Genomic DNA, 13,689 nt, shown 5'->3' with positions numbered 1-13,689 from the left:
CCGAAACTCTGAAACATTAACAATTCTGGCCAAATTTGGAATGTTATTATTTTTGTTTTAGTTTTGTGACTCAGCATCATGTTCAGGCCTCTCATGCTTTCTAGACAAAGGCTGTGCCTCTTGCCTATCTCCTGGCTATGTTTCATGCAGCTCAAGCTTCTCAAACTCTTGTTTGTTCTGCCTCAACTACCAGAGTGCTAGAAAGAATAGTGTGCATCACTGGCATGCCCAGCCTGTTGTGCTGCTGTTTTTAGTTGTTGTCTGGTTGGTTTTGGTTTTGGTGGGTTTTTTTTTTTCTGTTTTGTTTTTTTGAGACAAGGTTTCTCTGTATAACTTTGGAGCTTGTTGAGGAACTCTCTCAGACTTGGACTCAAAGATCTGCCTGCCTCTGCCTCCTGAATACTGGCTGCTTTCTGGTCTGTTTTTAAAGTTTTATTTATTTTTGTTTTAAGTGTATGATTATTTATCTGTGTGTATATATGTGCATGTCTTATGTCTATGGATTTTAGAATATGTGTGGTCCCCTGGAACTAGAGTAATAGATGGTTGTGAGCCATCATATGGGTGCTGGCCATAAAGCCCAGGTTGTACCTTTGGAAGAGCAGCTTAACCACTGAACCATCTCTCCAGCTCCTTGTTTGTTTGTTTGTTTTTTTAATATGCCTGCAGGCCAGAAGAGGACACCAGACCTCATTACAGATGGTTGTGAGCCACCATGTGGTTGCTGGGAATTGAACTCAGGACCTTTGGAAGAGCAGGCAATGCTCTTAATCACTGAGCCATCTCTCCAGCTCCTTGTTTTTAATACTCTCTTTCATCAGTAAATCTTCTTATTGATAATGATCAGTAAAGGTTTATTCAAAGATGGACTAGTGCTGGCTTAGAAAATCTTTCCTAATACCTCTTCATGTACATGGGAGGGATTTGTTGACACACGCGATGAGAGTAGGAGTTGGTGAAATCAGTTCTCTGTGATTTGAGCATCATTTTGCTGTTAACTGTCAACTCCCTTGGGAATATTTGCTGTTTTTTATGTGGTCCCCAGTAAAATTTGTCTTAAAGTTATAACCAGTTTTCTTCCTTTCTTTTTTAGCGAAACCTTGAAAGTCACTTGTTGGCTCCGGCTGAAATTCCAGGCCAGCCTGTCCCTAAAAACATCCTACAGGTATGTTACAGTCTTAGACTAATCCCTCAGAGTGACCTTTGTGTGGCAGTCAGGGATGTACTATTGCCACCTAACGTCATTTGCTATGTTGCTAATCCAAGTGGATGGGCTGTGATGCTTTAAATGGTTCTGGTTTGCCAGTTTACAGTTTTTGTGGAATTTGAGAATCTGTTTTTCTAGCACTAACTTAAGGCAAATGTTGGTAGCTGAAACATTTGGGGAAATGTCTTACATGTACAGATGCCAGCTCCTCAATGGTGCATGAGAGACATTGACTAGCTTCTAAAAATGGATTCCTGTTTCAAAACTTTGGACTAGAAAGAAGTAGGTTTGTTCACAGGGATCTGGCATTTCTGCTTATAGGAACTCCTTGGTCAACCGGTTCAGAGACCTGCTTCTTCCAATCTTCTCAGTGGCCTTATGGGGAGCCTGGAACCTACTGCATCTTTATTGAGCCAAAGAGCGCCCTCTCCTCCTATGTCACAGGTGTTTCAAACTCGAGCAGCGTCAGCAGACTATCTTCATCCAAGGATACCATCACCAATTGGTAACTAGTTCATTACTGCTGGGGATTGAACCCTGCGCCTCGTATCTACCAGTTAAGCACTCCACCATTGACTAGGTTCCCATCTTAGTACCTGCTCTTAATGCATGTGTGTCTTCCCCTCGTGTCCAAGAAGGTTAGATTTCTTCCCTGGACTTGGCAGTCTTTGAAGGGTATGCTTAAAGAATCTGAAAGGAAATAAGTCCTTCCTTTCAGTTTATGTAGAAAGTGTGCAGTCAAAGTGGAAGATAGTTTTTTGGGTTTTTTTTTTTTTTTTTTTGAGCTCCCCCTTTTAAATCAATATGTTCCTAGTAAACAAGTATAGTTCTTTAGTTTTTTTTTTTTTTTTTTTTCGAGACAGGGTTTCTCTGTAGCTTTGGTTCCTGTTCTGGAACTAGCTCTTGTAGACCAGGCTGGCCTCGAACTCACAGAGATCCGCCTGCCTCTGCCTCCCGAGTGCTGGGATTAAAGGCGTGTGCCACCACTGCCCGGCTTTAGTTTTCTTGTTAAGAGAATTCAGCTGAAAAGTTAATTTGGATTCTTAGGTCTGTCTTTGATAAAGAACTTGAAGAAAGCCAGGAAGTGATGATACACTCCTTTAATCTCAGCACTTGGGATGATGAAGCAGGAGGATTTCAAGTTTTAAGGCCACGCTGGCCTACATAGTGAGTTTGAAGCTACATGAAGGAGCCAGTCACAGAGTAATGACTTTCTGGACGAGCAGTTGAAGTTGGTTCACAGTGAACTGTGAAATCCTGTGTTGCTTCAGTATGTGCCTAAAAGAAGCACTTCCAGAAAGCTGTGTTAGTGTCTCTTCCATCAAACCACTGGAGACTGCCGGCACCTTGCCTTTGCCAATCAGATACCTTAATATTTGCTTGCAATAATATAGAGTCGTGTGGGAACTGACCCTCAGAGCTCTGGACTCTACTTTAGTGCCAGCTAGCTTGTCAAGCATGGCCAGATTGCTGAAGAGAAAATTTCAGCCGGAGAGCTCCCAGCTCTGAAAAGGACAAAGGTGACAGCTTAATGGGAAGAAGGTTACACCAGCAGTTGAGGCCAGAATAACTCTGTTTAAGGTCCACATATACACTGTGGGAGGAGAGATGAAAGGGAATGTTTTATTGGGCCAAAGAAGCAAGACTTCCCCGTTAAGCAAGCACAACAGGGTGGGGGTGCTTACGTTGTCCTTGGCCCTAATGCTTGACAGTTATTGATTCTGTAAATTTTCTGGCAGGTTTCCCATCAGGACCCCAGCAGCTACTTGGAGATCCATTCCAAGGCATGCGCAAGCCCATGAGCCCTGTCACAGCCCAGGTCAGGCTGAGCTCTTTCTCAGACCTAGTCTCCTTGCCTTTTCACACTTGCTGTTGCTTATAGGGTGGAGATTGATATGCAACAATGAAATACATAGTTTGTTCTGCAATGATACTTTACTTCAAGTTCATTCATAGGAGAAAATTGCTGAGTAGAATATAAATTAAAAAAAATTTTTTTAGATTTATGTATATGAATAGTTTATGTTTGTGTACCACATGGGTGCTCATTGCCCAGAGAGTTTTCAAGAAGTCATCAAATCCCCTGTTATGACATTTGTGTACTGCCATGTGGGTGCTGGGAATTGAACCTCTGGATACTCAGCAATAGCAATAAATGTTCTTAACCACTGAGCCATCTCTCACCCCACTATTTAAATTTTAAAAATATTTAGTGGACAGCAGCATAACTTAAATATTTGTCATATTGTTTTCTTAGCTACCCTTTAAACCATGAGACAGACCTTTGTGGAAATTTGAACTTCCTCATTTTTTCATTCATTGTCCCCTGCCATTCTGTTGAGCAGATGAGCCAGCTAGAATTGCAGCAGGCTGCCTTGGAGGGGCTGGCCCTCCCACATGACCTTGCAGTACAGGCAGCATCCTTCTATCAGCCTGGTTATAACAAACCACAAGTGGATAGAACCAGAGATGGACTGAGAAACAGGTAAACTTCTAATGCTACTTATGCAGATTTGGGTACTGATTTATAAGTAGCTTTCTGAGATTGGTAAATCATATATATGGTTGTATATGCTGATCCAATGTAAGATGGGCATTCCATCCCACTGCAGATTCTGTTTATAGAGAAAATTCAGTTGAATAGAATCCTGCTATGTGCCCTGTGTTGATATTATCAGTTTGCCCCCCTCTGAAGTGCCCACTGTCTAGCCTCTAAAAATAAGCACTACCTCAATTTTCTTATTCTATATATATATATTTTAAAGATTTATTTTTATTTATTATGGATACAGTGTTCTATCTGCATGGATGCCACCAGACCAGAAGAGGGCACCAGATCTCATTATAGATGGTTGTGAGCCACCATGTGGTTGCTGGGAATTGAACTCAGGACCTCGGGAAGAGCAGGCAGTGTTCTTAACCTCTGGGCCATTTCTCCAGCCCCCTTATTCTATATATTTTATATCTTATATTTTTTGAGTTTCGGTTAGCTAATTCATGATAGTCTCATAATTTGATATTATAATTTAATTTGCTACAAGTAAATATATTTTAAAATATACAATGCTTCTACTGGTTAATTTCTTTTATTTTTACTGTGCCAGGGATTGAACTCAGGGCCTTGGATATACTAGACTCTTTCATACCCCAACCACTAGCCCTTGTTTCTGTTTTATTTTGTTGCTTTTTAGGTGGAGACTGCCTTTGCATTTCCCCCCCTGTTCAGACCCAAATAATCACACAGAAACTATATTGATATTTTAATATATTAATAGTTTAATATTAATAAACACTCCTTGAATTATTAACTCAGGTTCTTATTAAATAACTCTTACATCTTAAATTAACCCATTTTTATTAATTTGTGTATCACCACAAGGCTGTGGCCTACCGGTAAAGATTCTGGCTGCCAGCTGATGTCTGTCTCCTCCGGCAGCTACATGGCGTCTCCTTGATTCTGCCTACTTTCTCTCTATATCCGTGTTCGGATTTCCCACCTGGCTTTACTAAGCCGTTGGCCCAAACAGCTTCTTTAATAACCCCTGGTAGTAAAACATATTCATAGCATACAGAGTGGAATCCCACATCATTGCTTAGTTTTGTTTTTTGGGTTTTGTCGTTTTTGTTTTTCGAGACAGGGTTTCTCTGTATAACAACTCTGGCTGTCCTTGAATTCACTTCATAGACCAATCTGATCTTGAATTTAGAGAAATCCTCATGCCTCTGCCTCCTGAGTGCTGGGTTAATAAAGGCTCCAGGACAGCCAGGATGATTACACCGAGAAATCCTGTCTCAAAACGCCCTCTGGAAAAAGGAAAAAAAGAAAACAAAACATAAAAGGTGTAAATGATAAATTGTGTGAAACCCCCATGTACACTTAAGATACATTGCCTAGTTTATGAACACTGATTGGAAAGCTTATAGATTCAGGATCCCATCATTGCCTGGGATTCAGAGGGTTTCAGTCACTAACAATTGGTATAAGTGCAGGGAGTACACATAGTCTATTCCTCAACCTATTTCTATGCCAACCCTGTTTCCCATTTTCCTCCAGGCTAAGGGAGAATAAGTAAAATAGCTGGGGATAGTGCCTCCCAGCAGAGGCAGGAGAACGTCTGTATTCAAGGCCAGCATGGTATACATAGTGAATTTCAGAGTAGACAGGACTATGTAGAGAGGAAAAAAAAAAAAAGAACTTTTTCCACTGGCCGGTGATGGTGCATGCCTTTAATCCCAGTACTCAGGAGGTGGTGAAAAATGGATCTCTGTGAGTTCAAGGCCTGCCTGGTCTACTGAGTGAGTTTCAGGACAGGCTCCAAAGCTATATAGAAACCTCGTCTAGAAACCAAAAAAAGGAATTAAGTTGGATAAGTGAAAGGTGTGCTGAGTTCCTGGACTGTTACTGAATTACATGGTTTTAGACTTGGCATTAAGTAGTTGAGAACTGACACTGTTAATGGATCTGTTCCCAGGCAACAGCGAGTCTCAAAGTCACCAGCACCCATGCACCGAGGAAATTCCTCTTCCCCAGCTCCTGCTGCCTCCATCACAAGCATGGTCAGTGACTTTTGGTAACTGAATGGCTCTAAGATTTCTGCATCTGGTTATATGTTAGGCCAGTGTGCTCCCTGTGTCTCTGAATGCCTTCCACAGGATTACTGACTTTCTATGCCTATCTATTTATTATGTCTTCCCTCCCTTAATTTATTATTCTACTAAAGTCCCTACATTGAAAAGTATGCTCTAGGAGATAGACAAACTTGTGCCAGGATACAGTAAGACATCACTGCTTAAAATAAAGCTGGGCCAGGCCTGGTAACATACACTTAATGGCATCACTTGGGAGGCAGAGAGGCAAATGGATCTCTGAGTGGAAAGCCAACCTGTGCCTAGTGAGAGCCTTTCTAAAAGACAAACTAGTATAGCTGCTGTGGGAAAGTAAAGGACAGAGGTGAGGCAGGATATCAGAAGAGTAACTTGTTCAGTGAGCATGCTGGCAGGTCCACAGATTGTGTTCTGTTCTATCGTGGGTTTGTTGTTTGAGGTGCTAGTCTAGCTTTACCACTGCCTTTTTTTTTTTTTAATAGTTTTTAATTTCATCTCTACAGACCTTTATCATCCTATCAAAGCTGATAGACAAGGGGGGAAAACAATTGTTTTGTGGTTCAGGACTCCATATGGGTCTCTGCTCTTGTTTTAGAGAGATTCTGGAAGCTTTGTTTGTCAGTTAGATCTTGTCTCCTGCCTTTCAAATTTTGGGCGCATGTATAATAAAAATCATTAAAAAAAATAAACAATCGAGGCCAGCCTGGTCTACAAGAGCTAGTTCCAGGACAGGAACCAAAAGCTACGGAGAAACCCTGTCTCGAAAAATAAAAAAAAAAAAAAAAAAAAAAAAATAAACAACAGAAACAAGAACAAAGGACCCTCAATGGTAAGTGAGGAAAGCTTTAAGATAATTGGATTTTCTTACACACAATATTTTGAAAAGAAAAATACGAGGAACAAGGAGTATCATATGTTTTGAGGTTGTCTATGAAGCATCCCTTCTGTGTTTACTAAGGTACAGTTCCAGCTATGCCCTTCTCTTCTTCCCCATCCTATCCCAGGCTTGATAAGCATGAGAAGAGAGACATTTTTACAGGTGAACAAGGGTTGAAGCTCTTGGGATAGTGACTATTTGCCTCTTTGTGTTTTCTTCCAATGTCTATAGACCAGAGCATTAGAGTTGCTAGAGTTCCCTCTGCCTACATAGACAAAATGGGGACTCTTCCCTCTATGGAATGGCTTCACCGGTGAAGCCAGGCCCAAGGTGGGTGCTGCAAACATAGTGGTCAAGTACTTCCAAGCATTTACAAGACCCTAGGTTTAAATCCCAGTATTCAAAACCAAAAAATCCTGGCTTAACATTACAGAAAGGCACTTGAGTATGCTAATTCTGCCTCTCTTCTCTGCAGCTTTCTCCTTCCTTCACCCCTACCTCAGTGATTCGGAAGATGTATGAAAGCAGAGAGAAAAGCAAGGAGGAAATAACACCTGGTACAGTGGTTCCTGGAGATGCTAAAGAGGATACTCAGAAGGCCAGTGAAGGTACTGCTCACCTGTGTCAGAACGTAGGCATGCATGACTGCAATGTCAGGGAGATGGGTTGGGTGAGCTCACAGTCAAACTTGCTCACTTGATATTCTGTCCAGCTGGGATATCAGGTGTACTCTAGCTTAGGATTCCTATTAGTCTACCAGGTTGAATGATAGATTCATAGCATATTAATACAGTTCAGTTCTTATTAACATTTTTGTTTTTATATGCTTTGCCTCGAGGTATGTCTCCACAAGAGGGCATCAGATCTTCTGGGCCCGGAGTTATAGGTGGTTATGAGCATCCATGTAGGTGCTGGAAATGAATTTAGGTCTTCAAGAGCATCCAGAGCTTTTAACTGCTGATCTGTATCTCTAACCCCAGCTCTTCCATATGAACCAAAGATACTATTTGCTCCACCATTGGTGTAGAGCAAGACACTTAACTAAATTGGGCTGTTTTTGTGGTCTGGTTTTACTAATAGCTGTCCTTTGGCTGAAGGGAGTATAGAATAGACACAGGCTTCCTTTTTTTGTTACAGGTTTTTGGTTGATTGGTTGTTTCATTTGAGACAGAATCTCACTGTGTAGTCCTAACCTCACAAAGTCCTGGGATCTAAGGAACTACCTCCTAAGCCTGGCAACTTGTGCCATTTGTTTTTATATGTCACGAGTCTCTTTAAGTTCTTTTGTGTTGTATCAGAAATTCGTTATGCACTGGGAATGTAGCTCAGTGTTAGAACACTTGCTTAGTATGTATGTGCAAGACCATGGGTTCATGTCTAACACCCTTCAAGAAAGGAAAATGAAAAAGCAAAACAAAAATTCCAGCATGGAATTGGAAGGCCTTAAAACTTGGCATCTACAGGCCGGAGATACGGCTGAGAGCACTGGTTGGTTTTATATTACCTGGGTTTAATTCCCAATACCCATGTGGCTGCTCACTAAACTGCTGAAGAGGAATCAAATAAGAATTGCCAGCTTTTTAAAAAAAGTTTGCTAGTCTGTTGGGGATTGAAATAAATTGGGAACTGGTGTCAGTACCAAAATGTTCTATGACTGAATCCTTACAGAGAACCTGCTGTCATCTAATCCCATGCCCAATAATGATCAAGACTCTTCTCCTACGACAAATCCTAAACTCTCGACATCACAGTGGTCTTCGTGCTCCACTCCACTGTCCCAGAACAACCGTTATACCAAAGAGCAAGATTACCGACCTAAAGCAGCCGGGAGAAAAACACCCACCTTAGCACCCCCAGGTCCAGGAACACCTTTTCTTCGCCCTCCCCACCAAGTTCCCCTGGTCCCTCATGTTCCTATTGTTCGGCCTGCTCACCAGCTTCACCCAGGGTTAGTCCAAAGGTTGATAGCCCAAGGAATACATCCACAGCATCTTCCAAGTTTGCTCCAAGCTGGTGAGTTTCTGACTGGGTGCGGGTGGTCAGTAATGTTGCATCATGGTAGGTGGGTATACATAGGGGTCTGCTCCCTTTAGATCATTAAGATTAGGGAGCCTGGCTTTGGCGTTCATTTAAAATTGTCTCTTGTGTGTACACTTGTGTGTCCTGACGCATGTATGGAGGCAGAGGCAGGCGGATCTCTGAGTTTAAGGCCAGCCTGGTATATAGAGCTAATTTTAGGACAGCCAAGGCTACACAGAAACCCTGTCTTGAAAAATAAAATGAAGTGGCCTTTTGTAATTTTTCAGTACCCTAAAAAAAACTAGTGTGCCACAATACCCAACACTCTTAAGTTTCCAAATCAGCAAAAATTTGTGGTAAAACTTGAAATTTTTAGGTACATTCGACACAACTTCTCAGAAGTTTCTTTTTCTATCAGGTGTGCTCCCCCCTGGGATAGACGTGGCTCCTTTACAGGGAATATCTGGCCCACTTCTGGGACAACCCTTGTACCCTTTCTCTGCTGCTAGTCACCCTCTCCTAAACCCTCGTCCTGGAACCCCTCTGCACCTGGCAATGATGCAGCAGCAGCTGCAGCGCTCAGGTAAGGTTCAGCAATGAGCCGGGCTAGCTAACCACACTGATGTATCTGATACTTCTAGTAGCTGTCACTTATCACCAACTCCTCGTTCCCTTAGCTGGTTCTAGTAGGTACGGGTGTCCCTAGAGAAATGGGTGAAGGGGACTGATCATGCCATCTATGGCTGCGAGGACCATGGAAGCTAGGAATGCTTCGTTTCACCCCTTTGAAGGCTGATAATTCTGACGTAGTCATGTCAGCCTTGGTGGGTTTATAGCACTGGCTTCCGAGTGCATTAGCTTTCCTATATAAAGTCATCTAGCATTCTGCATTTTTTTTTTAGGAAACCCTGCAGTAAATCCTTTGGTAGACACCCCACCCCTGAAAGTAACAGGAAACTATTGCAGCAAAGTAGGCCATAAAGTACTATCAGTAGTATTTGGGAGTGAGTATCCAAGGGCCCTCTTATTAGATCTGTAAATATAGAAATGGGTGGAGTGTGAGCAGTTTCCTTGCTACAGCACCAGGTGACACTCTTCTCTCCATAGTTCTGCATCCTCCAGGCTCTGGTTCCCAGGCAGCAGCTATCAACGTTCAGACTCCTCCTAATGTGCCCAGCAGATCAGGCCTGCCCCACATGCACTCCCAGATGGAGCATCGTACCAGCCAAAGGAGCAGCTCCCCTGTGGGCCTTGCAAAATGGTTTGGCTCAGATGTGCTACAGCAGCCTCTGCCCTCTATGCCCACCAAAGTCATCAGTGTAGACGAACTGGAGTACAGACAGTGAGCAGGGCAGACAAGCTTACCCATCTGGACCTATGGTAGCATCCTGGCCATGATGCTCATTCCCTATCTTTATTTATGGGCTTTTACATTGGAGCACATTGTGAAGGGACCCACATACCTACCGTGATCTACATTATGAGGTTGTCAACCAATCAAATGGAGCTTACATGGTCCAAATACAAGGGACACAATATTATCAATCCTTGAAATCTTTCTTTTATAAAATATGTGAATGAAGTGTTGGTGTCTTCTAGAGGTGACACCTAAGGGTCTATACATTTTTTTTTTCAGAACCCTTATGTACAGACCTGTGTATAAACTTTTGTACATACGTATAGGATAGCTTTTTTGAACTTATACAGCTGTACATAAAGTAGCTATTAGTTAGGCCTGTGTCAACTGTTTGGAATTTTTTTCACTTGTATATTTGGGACCTTTTTCTTTTGATTTATTAAAAGTTGCATATGCCACGTGTGTGAACAAAATGACTGGTTCTGTGTTTATTTCCTCCATGAGTCTCTTGTTTCTAACACTCCAGTGCCACATCCTTAGTAGGGTTCTCTTTCACATTTTGTCTTACAAGTTCTATATTTTCCTGCATGTAAAGTTCCCATCGCATTAGTTTAAGTTGGGCTAAACCTCAAGGATATCAATATTTACCCTTTTCAAAATCAAATTGACCACATGAAAATCTGTTAGGGAAATCATGTATATGATAGTTTCTCTGAAACTTACTATTCCACCTTGTTAATTCAGTTTAACTCAATTTTGACCTGTTAATGTCTTGTCTTTCCCTTGCCTCTGCTGTGTTAGCTCCTCCTATACTGTATCTAGTCTTTCCACACAAAATTTTACTTAGAATCTAAAGTATTATATAAATTGTAGGAAAAGCATTCTGAAGGATAGTGTTATCCTGATGGTTTTTCAGTCCTAAACTTTATTTTTTTAAAGATTTATGTATTTATTATGTATACAATTATGCCTACAGGTCAGAAGAGGGTACCAGATCTCATTACAGATGGTTGCGAGCACCATGTGGTTGCTGGGAATTGAACTCAGGACCTCTGGAAGAGTAGTCAGTGCTCTTAACCTCTGAGCCATGTCGCCAGCTCCTAAACTTAGGATATAGACTGTGGCTCTCAACTCTGTTAGATTTTGTCTAATACAACCTGTGGCTCCCAAGTCTTGAGTCTCAGTGATACTGATTATAATCCTTCAATTGCCTACTCAGCCCTACTCTCGGAGAAGAAAGTGGTTGCCTTTCAACAAAACCTGGCTGTGAATTAAGCATGAGGGCAATCTGCTACTTCTAAATTAGGTACCCTCACCGACTGAGAAACTCGGTGTGTAGACAGACATGTGAGCCAGGAGTGGTGGGGTGAGGTAAGGAAGAACTGTCCACAGGGAATTACTTTGCAGGCTAAAGCTGCTGGAACAGATGAGACAGATGAAGGCACGGACTTAACTGGCACGGTAGAAGCCCACAGGGAACAGGCAAGATTCAAAGTGTAAAGAAGTGAGATAGATAGCCGTTAACACTATATTAACGCCAGGCGGTGGTTGGTGGTGCATGCCTTTAATCCCAGAACTCGGGAGGCAGAGGCAGGCGGATCTCTGTGAGTTCGAGGCCAGCCTGGTCTGCAAGAGCTAGTTCCAGGACAGGCTCCAAAACCAGAGAAACCCTGTCTAAAAAAAAAAAAAACCACTATATTAACTGGAGAAAAGTGGGAGAATCGTAAGAATTCAAAATCAGCTCTTAGGTAGTGAGGTTCAAGGCCAGTTTTGCCCACCTGAAATGTAGTCTCAAAAAATAGAGAAAAAAGTCTTCTAGCAGGTAAGAACCTTAGAGAAAAGTAGGCAGAAATGCATGGGGCAAAAGAGATCAGATATCTTAGCCAGAAGTATGCCTCATACATGCAACCCAATTACTCCATAGAGTTGAATTGAGGGATTATCTGCAGCTCGGGGTAGACATCCAGAGATTCCAGTTGGGGAAGAGTCTTTGGAGCAGCAGTGTGGTCATCTGGCATGTATAACTGACTTTAGAAGTATTTGAAACTAGGAAGATGGGGAAAGGGTTAAGAGAAGCTGAAGTGTGAGAGAAGCACACTAACCTACCTTCAGGCCTGGAGGGATGGCTCACACAGCTGAGGACCATTATCTGCTCCTCCAGGGGATTCAGGTTCCATTTCAAACACCCACATGATGGCTCTCATCCGCAATTAACTCCAGTTCGGGGCATAGGACACCCTCTTCTGGCTTCTGCAGTCACCAGGCACACATGTGGTGCAGACATACACAAAGGCAAAATACCCATATACATATTAAAAGATGAAAACCAAGATTGAGAGGGCAAGTGAGGTGAGGAGAGTAACAGTTGTTTCCCAAAATAAGCTGAGGAACAAGGGGTCCTTGGGAAGGCAGCAGGGATCAGAAGTGGCCAGGCCTTGCCCCTCTATTAACGTGTCCATTTACAAAGAGTTAGGCTAGTCAGGCTACTCAAAGACACTAGCCTCTTTCTGAGTTATACATACAAATGAGACAAAGATCACTTACAGGAATAAATACAGTTCTTGGGCTGGAGAGATGGCTCAGTGGTTAAGAGCACTAGCTGTTCTTCCAGAGGTTGTGAGTTCAATTCCCAGCACCCACATGGTGGCTCACAACCATCTGTAATGAGATCTGGCGCCCTCTTCTGGCATGGAGGCAGAATGTTGTATACATAATAAATCTTTAAAAAAAAGTTCTTCAGTTCTAGTCCCTTTAACAATTTAATGAAACAAACTGATTGATAGTCTTAGAGCTACATAGTAAGAGCATGTCTCAAAATCACTGTATTCCCTGTATGATGTTCAACTCAAGGCTCTAGCATTTTTTGATTTTGGGTAGCCAGCTGCCCAAAAAAGCCACCAAGCTGTAGTGAGTAGAGTAGGTGAGAGACCTAATGAAGGCATGACTTCTATGAAAATGCCCTTTCAATGATTACCCTAGCACTTCAGTCTTAAATGGTGCTTTAGCAGCCTAACTAAAAAATGGTGCAGAATAGTGGGTCTGCTTAGCTATACTAAAGCCAGGAAAACAAAATGGGAAATTTAACCCGTCATGAGTTTAACTCACACCTCCAGTCTCTTTGAGACCTCAGGAGAAAGGTCTTTGGCTCTAAGAACGCACCTCACTGGGTGTGGTAGATTATAAACATTTAATCTCTGCATTTGGGATGCAGAGGCAGGAAGGAGGCTTTCTCTAAATTTGAGGTCAGCCAGTTATATAAACCTCTCTCTCTCCTCTATAGACATCTATAGACAAGGTTTCTCTGTGTAGCCCTGTGTATCCTTGAACTCAACTCTGTAGATCAGGTTGGCTTCAAACTCACAGAAACCTGCCTCTGCCTCCCAAAGTGCTGGGATTAAAGGCAAATAACACTACACCACTGCTGGCTGAGACCCTCTAAAATCTGAAGGGGGAAAAAAAAAAAAAGAGTACACCTCTCCAGCAGACTGAGGCCGTAAAGCCTGAGTTTAACCTGAGACCCTATTTGGTTTAGGTCATGCCTATCTTGTGATAATGTACTTGGTAGCCTAGTTTCTGAACCACACATACTACACAAAAAAACCCTAGCTAAGCCGGGCGGTGGTG

The 13,689-nt window shown here is 42.3% G+C and overlaps 1 protein-coding gene across 2 annotated transcripts in view; it reads left to right on the top strand.

The window, feature by feature from the left end:
* LOC121459513 (eukaryotic translation initiation factor 4E transporter) overlaps positions 1-10,532 on the top strand; it is a 41,430-nt gene extending 30,898 nt beyond the window's left edge. For both annotated transcript variants that reach the window (XM_041669390.1, XM_041669389.1), the window contains exons 11-19: positions 1,094-1,165; positions 1,529-1,712; positions 2,947-3,026; positions 3,553-3,692; positions 5,680-5,764; positions 7,165-7,297; positions 8,358-8,702; positions 9,127-9,291; positions 9,816-10,532. In XM_041669390.1, coding sequence (XP_041525324.1) covers positions 1,094-1,165; positions 1,529-1,712; positions 2,947-3,026; positions 3,553-3,692; positions 5,680-5,764; positions 7,165-7,297; positions 8,358-8,702; positions 9,127-9,291; positions 9,816-10,054 — 1,443 coding nt within the window. In that variant the 3' untranslated portion in view covers positions 10,055-10,532. The remainder of the gene's footprint in view (positions 1-1,093; positions 1,166-1,528; positions 1,713-2,946; positions 3,027-3,552; positions 3,693-5,679; positions 5,765-7,164; positions 7,298-8,357; positions 8,703-9,126; positions 9,292-9,815) is intronic.
* The last annotated feature ends 3,157 nt before the right edge of the window (positions 10,533-13,689 follow it).

Source organism: Microtus oregoni, unplaced genomic scaffold, assembly GCF_018167655.1.
Source record: "Microtus oregoni isolate MIOR12 unplaced genomic scaffold, Mior012 000019F_ref0000042, whole genome shotgun sequence".
Classification (NCBI taxonomy): Eukaryota; Metazoa; Chordata; class Mammalia; order Rodentia; family Cricetidae; genus Microtus; species Microtus oregoni.
The sequence above is the reverse complement of the archived record's forward strand: the minus strand, read 5'-3'. Positions and strand labels throughout refer to the sequence as shown.